This window comes from Brassica rapa, chromosome A06 (assembly GCF_000309985.2).
Source record: "Brassica rapa cultivar Chiifu-401-42 chromosome A06, CAAS_Brap_v3.01, whole genome shotgun sequence".
NCBI classification, from domain to species: domain Eukaryota; kingdom Viridiplantae; phylum Streptophyta; class Magnoliopsida; order Brassicales; family Brassicaceae; genus Brassica; species Brassica rapa.
Window position 1 is genome coordinate 18,872,664 of NC_024800.2, and position 14,556 is coordinate 18,887,219.

At 35.9% G+C, this 14,556-nt stretch overlaps 1 protein-coding gene across 1 annotated transcript; it reads right to left on the reverse strand.

The window, feature by feature from the left end:
• Positions 1 to 1,020: 1,020 nt before the first annotated feature.
• Positions 1,021 to 9,313, reverse strand: LOC117125840 (cytochrome P450 94B1-like). The gene has a single exon (XM_033272449.1). The coding sequence runs from the start codon at positions 6,074 to 6,076 to the stop codon at positions 4,571 to 4,573; it is 1,506 nt and encodes a 501-aa protein (XP_033128340.1). The 5' UTR covers positions 6,077 to 9,313; the 3' UTR covers positions 1,021 to 4,570.
• Between the last annotated feature and the right edge of the window lie 5,243 nt (positions 9,314 to 14,556).

Genomic DNA, 14,556 nt, shown 5'->3' on the forward strand with positions numbered 1-14,556 from the left:
ACGGCTCTCTTGCTTGGAGTTTTGGTCTCTCGGGTTTCACTAGTACATCTCTGTGGACGCCGGAGAAAGTTGATCTCGAGTCGCAGCCATCCGTTATTTGGTTCTCAAAGACGGCAATCGCTTTTGTGGGTTTAAGGATCTACTTCCTTGCTCGTTTGGGTGCCTCGATTGGTCCAAGTAACACATCCCAGTACCTCCGTGAGTCACTTGATTGTCGGTTGGTAGTGTCTTGGTTAGTTGCTGTGCAGGTTTGGGAGACGTTATCAAGCGATGTGTGGCGGTGAGTTCAAGCCCAACTTTGGCGACGAATGCGAGGTTGTTCTGGTATGTATCTCCTCTATTGGTCGTCTAGCGCCTCATAGACAGTGAAGGTTATAAGTTTGTGGAGTTCATCGAGAACCAGCTACTCCGTAGACGTCACGGGAAGTCCCAGCATCCAAGGCAACAAGGAGAACCTCACCTTCCCGGGAACTTCATCGATGGTTGAGAACGACAACCGATTCTTAAAGATTTCGAAAAACAGACTAGCGGAATGTGCCGGGTTTAGTGGGCGGACGAAGCTAGTTTTGTAATACTTAGGAACTTTTGTTTGAAATGGGCTTGTAACCGGATCTGATTTTCCGATGTTTCGGGTTGAATGAATAAATAAAATTATATTTAAAAGAAAAAAAAAACATAATCTTGAATAGGACCTACATTGATGTAAAAGAGGTCTCGCTCCTCTCCTCTCTGTTCTCTCTCTATGTTTCTTTCACAGAGAAGATGAGTTGAAGCTTGAGACTTTCTTTTGTTTATAGCCGGATCTTGTCTGGTTTTTTGACTCCCAATGTCTCGGGCCTTTGACTCTGGCGGTTCTTTTGGTGTAGCCGGCCGGTTTTTTTACTCCGGCAATTCATCTTCTTCTCCGATGATTTCGTCCGGCCTCTTGCTAACCATCGATCTTCTTCGATGTTGTGTAGCTTTGGATTATGTCCGGATTTTTTTGTATCTCGTCTTCTTTGCTTCTCTATGCTTTTTTTAGGATTCGAATGAATCTCGATCTAATCACTAGGATTGTTTCATCTTCCCCTTGGATAGGGCTTTCGCATTTTCAAGCTTATATGTCTCTTTAAAGATGTATGTGTTGCATGTTCAGGATAATTTGGTGTTCTAAGATCGATTGATTGCAATTGTTTCTTCTCTTTTCTGGAAGCGGAGCTATGTTTCTTTTCTCAACTACCTTGGGTTTTCTTTGCAACGGGTGCTCTGTTGAGTTGTTATCTCTTTACTGTGGATGCTCTGCTTTTTTTGGTGAATCATATCTCCGCGAAGATTCTCTGTCGGCGTTGAGTCGGCAAAAATTGTATTTTCTAAACACGTGTCTTTTTCGTTAGTGCACGTATCTCAGCGTTCCTGTCGAGTCAGCTTTTCCGATTAGCCATGGGGCTATAAACAAATGGGCCTATTGTTTGGACCATCCTCATAGTCTCTTATGGGTTGTTCTAGTTGCCCTTTTGTTTGTCTGGTTTTGACCTTTTGTTGTATATTGTGGACCGTTTGTATCTCTTTATTTTACGTTTTGCATATCTTTGGGCTTTCTTGGAAAACTTGGTTTTATGTTTAATAAATTTCAGATGATAAAAAAAAAAAAAAAGAACAACATTGATGTCTAGGTATCTGAAATAAAATAAAATTCGTTTGTTTCTTTTGTTTTGACGTTTTGGGCAACCAATCCAAATCGTTTCGTATCTCGTTTGTTGCAGTATCGCATTACTGTTGTTTATAATATACGATTAGATGTGAGGATAATGATTTATCATATCTCCCACTTGACACTTGCAGCATAAAGATGACAGTCCAGTGATGTGTGTTGTGTTGTGTCTTTTCTATTTGATAAACGATTGTATTGTGATGTGTTTTAGCTCCATTCTTTTACTATTTTAATTTAGAAATACATTCACATGCTTCCACAAATTATTTAACATACAAATACACATACGTCTATCAAACTGATTACTATATTGCATCCAACTACAACAAGACGACAATGTTGATTTATATAGAAACATTTACATTACAGGTCACATTTCATCTTTTTATTACACTTTAAGACACTTTTCACTCTTGAGACACTTTTTCTTAACTTATTGTTGTCTCCTAACTAATCTAGTTACATTTTTTTGAAAAATGAACCGATAGTCTCTCTCTCTCTCTCAAATCGTCAACGAACTTTTAACAATTTGAGTAGACAATGTTGATTATTTCGGTGTTGGGAGTTACGGGTCAAAAATACGGGTGGATTTCCAACGATGAAGCTAGTAAATAAATGACAAGTCTTTAGTAAGAGATGGTGGTGGGTTCTATGGTAGTAGTGAAAACATAGATTTCGAATTCTCAGAGCCTTCGAATATGGACGGTGTTGGTGAATGAAGAAAAGGGATGCTTTTGTTGGGAGGTCTATTAACCATAACGATTTGGTTATAATTGGATGAAAATTCCGAAATTTTGGGGAAAAAATTGTTTTTTTGCTCGTTTTCACTTGGTAAGAATTAATCTTACGAAATTTGTAGGTTTTGAGTTAAAATATATGGAAGAAATGTTCGAAATGATGGTGAATGTATGTGGCGGCTCTGTTTCAGTTGCAGAAACCCTAAATGAAGAAGACGAAGTCAAAATTACCTTTATACCCTTCGTTAAAGAAAATAAGAAAAAACAAAAAAAAGACAAAAAAAAAGACGCTGAATGTACTTCGAACGCGAGACCAAACGGTAGTTTAACCACTGCCTACTGCCTAGATTTATTTGATTTCATGTGCTGTTAATGTTTGGTGAAAAAACTATAAAATAAAATCCCAACAAGTGAATCCCAATAAGACGGTTTCATATTAATCACACAATTGAATTACTCATATTTATGGTATATGGTTTTAATTGATATTCAAACTTGATAAATGTATGTTAAAATTTATTTGGTGTACAAGTGAATTATTGTACATGTAGACAATAAAATTTATGTGTACACATGGACAATATTTTTATCGTGAAAATATTTCAATTTGCAAATGTGTACAAGTTAAATGATGTATATATGAGTCGTTGTACATGTGGATAATGTATTTTTTGTGTACACCTGATCTTATACATATAAATATACACAAAACGTCATACATATAGCTGATATTAAAACGACATTGATTCATTTTGTCAAATGACATGTATGAAGTTATCATGTCTATCACTGAATAAGTTGTGCATGAACACATGTGTACACGTGGATGTTATTAATATGATTATATATGGATATCATTACAACACCATGCACAAGAAAATCGACACTTACCTTCAACTTTGTATTTTGATATCTCATCATTGTAAATGAGTTTAAGCTTTTATATTTTGTTCATTTAAGCCATTTCGGATGCATTTTTAGATGTCATTGTTCTGTGTCCTCTACAAATCGTCTATTTTGCTTATCGTTTTCAACATCAAACCACAAACACTCAATTCAAACCACAAAAAAAAAACATGTGTTGTTACTACTCATTGATATGTCATCATTTAAGTGTTTTTATGCATCTCATTTACCTTATTTTTATCCTTCCAGTTTGCATTCAGATGTTAATATTTCATTTGCATCCATAATTGCATAAAACTGAGGGATGAAGAATACAAATAAAAATTTTGATGCAAATTCGAAGGTTAATCTTGCACATTTATAAAATTTAGGGTCAAAATAGAAGATATACAAATACGAGGGACCTAATGTGAAAAATAGGATTTTGGCCACTGGGTCTCTCGATCCCAGATACTGAGCCTGGACAGTCTTTGCTGAAAGCTTGCAGTTCCGGTCCCGAGCATGACGACCACCGCGAGGAGGATTTAAGACGATCTGAGCATGTAGCCACCAAGGAGAAGGTCATGGCAGTGATGGAAGTGAGTTATAGAGAACGAAGGAGGAAGCTTGGTCGGAGTGATTCCGTGTCTAACATGGACGTGGCGGCGTTCACGGTAGTGCTGTTGCGGCGAAGGAGAAGCGAATCAAACTGCAGTTCATGGTGGGGGGGAGAGACGAAGAGGACGATACAATTGTGAAGCAACATTTTTTGAGATTTTGATTTTTGAAGCAACATTTGAAAAGCCAAAGAACTCAATCTTAAATTTGGATAAATTGCGTTAGGATGAATCAGTCACCATGGATATTCGGAGGAGAAAAGGCAGAGGGACAAAGACGAAAAGAGTATGCTTTATGTTTCAAATTTTTTAGAAATTAAAAACAAAAGAAAAGAAAAGAAACCAGATACTTGTTATGGTTACACTTTAGTTAGGGATAAGAAAGTAAACAACCACTTAAAAGTACCCTAGTAGCAACAAGTGACTTATCATGTAATTAAAAGTCACAAAGTGATTCTGAGTGAAAATCACTCATTTTTATATTGTTTTCTATTCAGAAGCAACCTGTGTGAAACTGTGAATCACACATTCATATGCTGATTTGATTTTTAATGTATTAACTATTAACCACACATTTTACATATTCGTTTAGATATTTTTATAAGGACATGACTTGATTAATTATATAGTGATATCACTAATTAATGTTTTCTCTTCTTTATCTTGACCTTTAACCCACCAGCCATATGAGCCGTTAACAGAGGAACAAATACCGGAGGGTTCTTGCAAACCGGTATGATTTCAAACCGACTCAAAACCGAACCAACCACGTATTTCATCTGCATGAACGCCATTTCTTTCCCTATGCAAACCCTTGGTCCGGCTTGGAAGACAGGGAACTTGAACGAGCTCACACTTTTCAAAACCGGTTTTATACCGTAATTTGGTTCTTCATCAAACCATCGGTTCGGTTTAAACTTGTCCCAATCTTGACCCCACACTTTCTCCATCCTTCCCATACCGTAAGGGAAATAAGTAACTTTGTCTCCTTTCTTGACGTGTGTCCCGTCTGGCAAAACGTCGTCGTTTGCTGCATGCTTTGAGTCCCACGCCACTGGTGGGTAAAGCCTCATTGCTTCGCAGAGAGAAGCTTTCGTATAACTCATCTCTCTCAAATCCTCAAACCCTAACCCTAAAGATCCCTTGTCTCTCACTTCTTTTAGAATCTTCTTCTCCACGTCATCGTTTTCACTCAACAACCAAAAAAGCCACGTCATGGCCGCCGACGTGGTATCCCTTCCCGCCATGATAAAGCTGATAACAGAATCTCTCACATATGCCTCGTCGTGGCCGGCGGCAAGAAACCTCGACAAGAAGTCTTGCTTGTCTGAAACGTCACCGTCAATATCGAGACACTTCTTCTTTGCACGGATGATCTTAGAGACGGACACGTGCACGGTCCTGATCGCTTCTTTGAGCCTCCTTTCGCTCCCCACGTTGAAGAAACGCTTCAGCTTCCACACGGCGTTAACTGGCTCCGTCGCGCGCCGAGCGCTGATCGCAGCCGCTACGTCAAAAGCCTCGACAAGATCTGGAACAGGTCGGGTCAAATCCAAACAATCAGGATCCCAACCTAAAGAAACTTTGCAAACCACATCGAAAGCAAAACGTTTCAAGATCTCCTGAAAATCCACCGTCCTTCCTCTGCCGTAGTCCGCGGCTGAGAAAAGCACCGGAACGAGGCGGGTTTCGACTTCTTCGCGGAGGATTTCGAAAGTGAATTCCCTAAGGGAACGCATTGTAAACTCGTGGCTCGCGAGTTTTCGCTGCGAGCTCCATAACTCGCCGTCCGAGTTAAAGATACCACCGCCTAGTAAATCTCCGAGGAGGTCGGTGAAAGGTTTGCCTTTAGGAAAGTTACAAAAGTTTGTTTTGAGAATGTGCTCAACGTTTTCGGGGTTGGCCGTGATGATGGTGCGGCGGTTGAGGAGGAGATCGATGGTGACGGTTTGAGATGGAGAGAGACGGAGGAGATCGGTGTACCATTGGAGAAGATGGTGGCGATTTTTGTTGAAAGAGAGGATAGAGCCAATGAGTGGATACGAAGGTGGTTTGGTTTGTGGTTTTAGGGCTTTTGTTGAACATGAGAATATTAGAATAAACCCTAAGGTAAGAAGTATGGAGAGAAATGCAGTGAGAATTTCCATTTTTGAATTCTTTGTTTCTTCTTTTGGTAATTGGAGTTATTGTTTTTGATGTATTGTTCGTGGTCTCGGTAGGAACCGAACCTATATATAGGGAGTCAAAGAGGATATGACAATACAGAAGCAACAGAACACAAGTTGTGGCTCCGACCATATCAGTCCAGAAAACATAATAAAATGTATTTCATTTCTTTATATTATTCTTGTTTTGCTCAACTCTTTATATTATCCATTTATTATACATTTACATCCTTTTCTTCAGCAACATGTATTTGCTACTTAAAAAAAATGTACCTAGTGGTTGTAAATGTGATTAACTAATACAAATAAATATAACTAAAACATAATCTGATATATCTTAAACACATTAATGAAAATTTCTCTAACTTAAAATAAATCTAATCTATTAATTTAGGGCCCTACTTTATATCTACTATAGAAAAGTCTATGTTAGACTATTAAAAAAAAAATATGACAAAAAAAAAGACTATTAATTAGAAACTAAACTAAATATCCTAAAATTATGCATATATGATATTTTCCTAACATAAACAATATACATCTAAACAATATAGGTTTCTTAAGAAAGACCAAATATATTTCCATTATGCAATTATTTTTGATTGTTTATCATATTCAGTCTAGACCAAATTTTATATATATTTCAAAAACTAATTTTGAAATTAAATAGTATATCCAAATTCTTTTTGAAATTATCATATTAAATTTTTATATAAAACAAAATAAATAATAATTTATTGGTTGAAAAAAAATTTTGTTTAATTTTTGTAGTAAAAATAAAAATCTCAAACTTAAATATAATATATTAAATAAATTTTTATTTAAAATATACAATACTAATAATTTAATTTGGTCACATACAGACATTTCGAGAATAAAACAAATTTTAACAAAAAATTAATAAATTTTTAAAAATTCATATAAAAATAATGTTTAAAATTAAATATTAATACGATGTTGCATAAGTGATTAATATAAGATTAGTACGATTTTATCAAAAACAAATTTCAAGAAATATAAATTTGCAAAGTAATATTATATACATAAAAATTGATATTAAATATATATTTTTATAATTTATTTTATATTTTAAATGTTATTTTTTTTTAAAAATATCCGAACATATGTGCGGGTTCAAATCTAGTTTAGAAAATTAAACTACAATAAATATACTAATACTATGTTAAGCTTAGACGGATATTTCATCAACATACAAACATATTTAAGATAAATTCTTTAATTAAACTTGACTTAAATACTAGTATTATATTGTTGAGAGACCATAATGTACTTGTAAAACTACTTTTAAACTACTTTTAAAAGGAATTGTGTCAATAAAATTAGGTTTAGCAACAAGAAAAAAGGTACTCGATCGTGTCTAAGAAACAACCAACACTATTACGAGATGAATATTGGGAAGCGAACTCTCTCTCCTAAACTCTCCCTCTCCTAAACTCTCTCTTTCTCTCGATTAGATCTGTTTGCCTCCGGCGCGTGGGCTCCGTTTTGCCACCGTCGGAGGGCTCCCCTTCTCCCTTAACTCTGTTTTTTGTTTGCTCTTGCTCCTACCTTCTCCTTTTCGTCCGATATGTGGGTCACCCTAGAGGAAGAGCTTCACAGACGAAGGTTTTCTTGGCCGGAATCAGAGGTAGCTTGGCTCTCCGGTGTGGCTACGAGGGTGAAGAGATGGTGGCTGGTGCAAGGGTCGGTTTTTAGGGTTTATTGAAGGGCTCAAGTTTTCACCTTTTGGGTCCTTCGTCGACGAGTTGATGGCGCGTGTGGAGGTTACGGCGGCTCCTTCTCCAGATCCGGTGTCGATTCTTCTAGATCGGCCTTGTCGTGGTCTGTTCCAAGGAGTGGTGTCAGGTATTAGAATGGTGGCTCCCCTCGGCGTCTTGGTGAGTCGCTCTCTTCTGTCCAACGTTGTGTGTGCTCCGGAGGTTGCTTTACTCGGAGGCGCGTCTCAAGCCGGGGGTTTGTCTAGTGTGTGCTAGTGCTTCCGGCAAAGGCGTGTGGAGGTTCAAAGGGTTGCGTCGCGTTTCTAGTCGTCTATGGCCGGTTCGTTGCAACTCCGCCGACTTCCTTCTCATTCGCAGTTCCTCTGCCCGGTCTCGTGTTCCGGTTCGTCTTTGAAGCTGCCGGCAAGTTTCTTAGGCGTCTTGCTCTTGTTTCTCCTTTGCAGTTGGACGTCCCTTAGCCACGGGTGCGTCTGTTGACGATTTGAAGTTATCCTTATTCCGGTTCTCGGAACGGCAGGTAGCGAGGTGAATATTAACTCGGGTGGTCTCCGGGTTGGTGTCCTCTCTCGGTGGTTCTTCTTGTAGAATCAGCTCATCCCAGTGCCGATGTTAGTCTACGGATTCATCGGCAGGGTTGATTCTTATAGCTTCTTCAGGTCTTTAAGAGCGTCATCGGTCCCCGTTTCAGCTGTGTTCTCGGACCCGTCTTCTTGCTTCTCTGGTTGAGGAGTTTTTTTCTTTCTGCTCGGAGCGTCATTATGTACAGGTCGTTTTCGGGCCTAATAATTGCTCGGTTTCGGTTGCTGTGGGTGTGCTAGACCTCTGCTGTTGCTGTCTGTTCCTGTGGCTTGTGCTATAAAGCCTCGAAGCGAGCTGTTCTAGGATGGGCCATTATCTTTAAGAGCGGATCACCGGGGAGGCCAAAATTACTGGGGTCCCGACTCTCGGTTGAACTTGGCTTATTCTTTTGCGGCAAGCTGTTGTTGCGGACTTGGTCGAACCTCGGGATAGCGGTTTTGGTTGTTGTGTCTGTCTGTCCCGCCTTGACTAGACTGAGTTTATGTTTAGATTTTCATTTTCGTTTTTCTGTTTCTTGTTAATCTCTGTAACTTCTGTCAAAAGCGAAAAAAATTTGGTAATAATATCTTTACATTTTTACCAAAAAAAAAAAAAAAAAACCAACACTATTACTCTATCTTCAAACATCTAGTAGAAAAAAAATGTTTAATCAAAACTTTGTATCTGCTTGAACAGCTGAAGCAGGTAATGGAACTACAATAAGTATCAAACTAATAATATTGAAACGTATATTCATCGACGTCGACGCAAGAATACAATCACACATTGACCCAAAAGGAGATAAGTGTAATACTAATATATAGATGTGGTTGATCAAAAGAAATATATATAGATGTAGACAAGGACAAGCCAGTACCTCACACTGGTGGCCAAATCTCCGGCCGAAATTTATTAATAAGAAATTATAAACACGGCTGAAACACTGCATAAGCAAAACTAAACGTTTATTTTATTTACTTCTGGAGTTTCTTCCTTATAACCCGGCTTATAACTAATGAAACAACGATGAATATTTATTATATTAAACTTCGTGGTCTCTCAAGTTAGCCTCTAATATATGACTCCAAAAGAAGTTTTTTTTTTGGATTGAATGTGTTACATACATTGCATAAATTTACAACAACATGTAACTTAAAAACAATCAAATCAATTTGCCAACCTAAATAAAGATTCTTTCTTAGTGAATCCTTGTACTATTTACGGATCTTCACGACATGTGACAACCCGTGATTGGTTGATTTTTTTTATTTGAAAAAAAATAGTACTAAAAAATTAAAATACATTTTTTCTAAGGACTCTCTTTTAGATAACACCATTGCGGATGCTCTAATAAAAATATCCTAACCATTTGTTATTAGTCAAGCACGTAATGACATAAATGAATGATCTGTTGGTTTTGTCAAATAATGAAATTTGATTCTTAGCAGATCCGGGAGATTTGTTTAACCAAGGGATATCAAATATATAATCGCGTTATATATGTGCAATAAACAGTTGTTTAGTACACTGTGGAACAGATCTGTACTGTATTTATGCCATCAGAGACCAGAGAGGCCACACTTAGATGGGGTTTTCTAATGAAAGAGATTCTCTTGTCTAAGCGAAATTCGGATTCGCAATGGAAAGCATACAATCGTTTTCATAATTTTAGCCATACTAGAATCTTCTCTTTAAAAATATAGTATTTAAACTCGAAAATTACTGTCACGTACAATGTTTTTATTTATTTAGACATTAGACAAAAGAATTGTTTCGACTTTTTATGTACACACAATATATAAACATAGATGTGTCGGATAAGATCGAGCACATTGATGAAAGAGAATATTACATTGTGAGTCAGTTTTAAGTTTCTTATATCATAATAAGACAATTTACACTACTAACACACTTTTTCTTAACAGCTTCCTTTTTACTTCAACTAACTACTCCTAACTAGTTCCTTTATAACTAACATGTCCACTAGCTTTTTTTAACTAAACGATGGTATAAGCGGGAACAATCCTCCACCACACATCTCTCTTCTCTATCAACAGCTTAGATTATTACAAATTCATTGACAAGACATATATATGCCTCATATCTTCACTCCCTTAGATCTGCTTTTTACCTTTTTCACCGACGGCCCAGATTTTCTGGGTTTGAGAAAGTCAATTTCACCTATATTTCTTGCTGTTTCACGCATTGTTCTCTCAAAAATCAGATATTGCATCTAAAGAAGAGGTTTGTTCGCTAAACCACGCTTAACCAACATCGTTAACCAAAAAGCTCACATCCTAATTTATGTTCTCGTAGGTTTCACATGGCTGAGCGTTGCATGGTCATCAAACACCATGTACAAACGTGTTTATACATTCTCACCTCTTCGCATGTACATATACATGCTCACCTCTTCGTATGTACACTTGCACGCCAAATTCATGATGACTCTTTCAATTGTTAACATAACAACCGTCTTGCTTCAAACACTATGTACACATCAATACATCACTTTGGCATTTCACATGTACATATGTAAGCTTTACAAACGTGTACATACAATGCTTCAAACACCACGTACAAGTGTGTTTATATGTACGCTTTTTAAACGTGTACATACAATGCATTTTGTCCATATGTACAACCAATATATAGATGTACACATTCATCAGTCTCCCATATAACAGTGTTTGCTGTCCACAAGTACACATCAAATCTTTACATTAACGTCAACCACAAATTCAAGTTTTCACCTGTTCCCATGTACACAGTTTCATCATGTACAAATGTTCGATTTGCAGACGTGTACATACATTGTTTTGTCGACATCTACACATAGATATGTTTGATTACTCCATGCGGTCCACATATAAAACCAGTATATACATGTATACATTCATCAGTCATGCAATACATGCTCCCATGCACACAGTTTGAGCACGTCCAATGTACGCATTACAAATGTGTACACAGATTGTTTTTGTCCACATCTACACATATACATATGTTTGATAATCACACGATGTATTGGACCTGTACATATTAACAAGTATTACCAAACACCTAACAATTTTGCTCGCTCTAGACAAGAATGGAATTCGTAACTCATATATATACATGTATACATTCATCAGTCTCACAGAAAAGCAGTGCTTGTTGTCTACATGTACACATAATAATCGTACATCCGCCCACGTCAAATACAACTTCAACGTTTCAACTATTCCAATGGACACAATTTCTTCATGTACACTTGTACGCTGCTGGTACAAGTACATTTTCTCGGTACAAAAAGAAACCTACCCATTGCTGGTCATACAACATCCGGTGTCCACATATACAAATTGTTGTAGACGACTCACCTACCGCAAACCGTTAGGTCGTCTTCACAACGTAGTTGTCCACATGTACAACTAACGACGCGTACACATTAGACACACCACATAGCCTACCGCAAACATGTAAACACAGTAGCAAATAGTCTTTCCGGTAGCCTTTTACGCATATCCTCTAACTCTACCACCGCTGCGTTGAAAAAGATCAATCAGATACCAAAACAAACCCACATGGTATTATCACAACCCACAAAAACTATTGCAAAACTTCACGCAAAAAAACAAACCTTCAGCATCCTCTTTCCCATGCTTGCTCCGCCTTACCGACATCTCCTCCGTGCAATCTACACCGAGACTCCTTAATTTACAAAACCGTCGCCGTTGCTAATCTCCTCTGTGCAATCTACACTGAAACTCCTCAATTTATGAAACCGTCGCCGTCGCTAATCTCCTCCTCGTCACTTTTTTGCTTTGGCAGTCGGCCCTCGGTAAAAGAAACAAAAATTTAATTACTCCCACGCCTCTGTAAAATCTTTAAAACTTATTGTCGACAGGGCCCACCACGTTTTTTAAATTTTTGAAATCCTAACGAGTATAATTTTGCCCCAACCAGAACTAAAGCACCAGTTACCTTTATCAAGGGTAAATCATGACTTTTCACACAAAAAGTACCTCAGTAGCAATAACTGTTTTGGTGTGTAAATAAAACATACAAACTGCCCTGCAGTGTTAATAACTCTTGATGAAATCCCTCAGCCGAAATGTATTAACAAATAATTGCAAGGCATCTAACTGGACGAAGGAAAACAGTATTATATACTTTTTGCGACTACTAGCTATCGAACTCATTATTAGTTTCGTGCACGTGGTTCTCGTGGTTTAAATTTTGAGTTAATCTCATCAGTAATAAATCGGAGCTAGTTCCACTGACTTCAGTATGTTTTTCTTAATAGCGCATAATATGTTTTATATTTTTTTTGGTTGAATAATATGTTTTATATTGTTTTCAATTCATTTCATAAACTTAGTTTGTTCTTTGAATTTTGACAGAATTATTTTAGACACACATATATATTGAAATATTTTACATTTTCATAATCTTTTACATGATTTGTTTTTACGTATATGGCAAGAAAATACATAGATTTTGTGTATATATTTTTATAGAATAATGAGTCAAACCACGCGATTGTGATGCAAGTTTTGGGTTGGCGAGTAACTTAGGTTTGAATGCATTGTTCTAAAATGCGCTAGGCATTCATTACGCGTTAAATGACTGTATAGCACCCGCCTAAACGGTGTATACGGAGATATATAATTTTACACAAAATATAAATATAAAATTAATATATATATATATACATTATTTTTGAAAAATCTAAACATAAATTTATTTTAAATCTACTTTTATGTATATGTATATAGTTTAATAGTTTTAAATTATAAAAATTAAAGTCATTTTAAATATATAAAAATGATAAATTTAAAATGATTTTGCAACAATTATACTAATATCTATAATCATATAAATACATAAAATAATTAAAATTAATATAAATAATAACATTAATAAAATATAATAATATTAATATTTCTCCTTTGAATAGTAATGCTTAAAATCCTTTTAGGCGTCCGCGTAGACCGCATAATGTCCACCTAAATACTATTATTCATCTAAATTATATAAATCCGCATAAAACATTGTATAACATAAAAACAGTACGGTTGGTTATCCTATAGCGTCTAAACACCGCCTAGACAGATACTTACACCGTATTTTAGAACACTGTTTCAAAGTATCTCATTACCTTCGATTGTACGACCACACGGATTATGAGTTTATTGCTTACGATTTATTTAATATCTGGCAATAAACTTTATCTGTGAGCTGTATACCTTATCTTTAAGATTTATCTGTGAGCTGTATACCTCATCTTTAACATTGTTTGTGAACTATGAAGAGAACCTAAGTCCACTGAAAATTAATTCATATCCAAATTATGCGAGGTATGTATTGGCGGATCCAGCCGTCGTTTGAGTGGGAACATAAAAATATATATAAACAATTATGGTTGTATAAAATTTTGTACATGCATCTTATACTAACTTTTATATTTTAAAAATTAAAGTTCAAAATTTATAAACTTTGGAAATGCAAAAACTAATACGAAAGGAGAAATAATTAAAACCAAGTACCTATATAACGAAAATAAAAAATAATATACAAAACAACTACTCTAATTTTTTTTATCCAAATCATACATATGCATATTAAGGTGATTGCTTGGGGTATGACAAGTGTTTTAGCTTTATTTTCTATCTACAACCATAAACATTATTAATAATGATTTATGTAGTTTTAAAATTAAAGTAGAAAAATAAAAAAATGAATGTAAGAACCTTCTTTTTAAAGCAAAAACAATTGATGTATGAATATTTTCAGTTTTGTTTTTTTTTCTCATTTAATTTGTACAGTTACATTGTATACAACTACATCGAAAAATCATACAAACTAAATTTTACATGAAATTTTCTATATATATAGTCCAGCCAATCATCTCCTATGTCTAGCATACACAAAGCAAATATATATTTTTGTTTCATTTAGTGCTTAATTAATTTTTAATGGATATTAATATTTAATAAGTTATAGTTCATGAGCTGGCACAACTCAGCTCGATTATTCATTATCATGAGCTCTATTTTTTAGGTTCATTTAATAAATAAACTTACTGATCGAGCGTAAATTAGATCACGAGTTATATGAACGATCTTTAACGACACGAGTTAGCTCATGAACTTGGTCATTTTATACTATATGTGTGTGTGT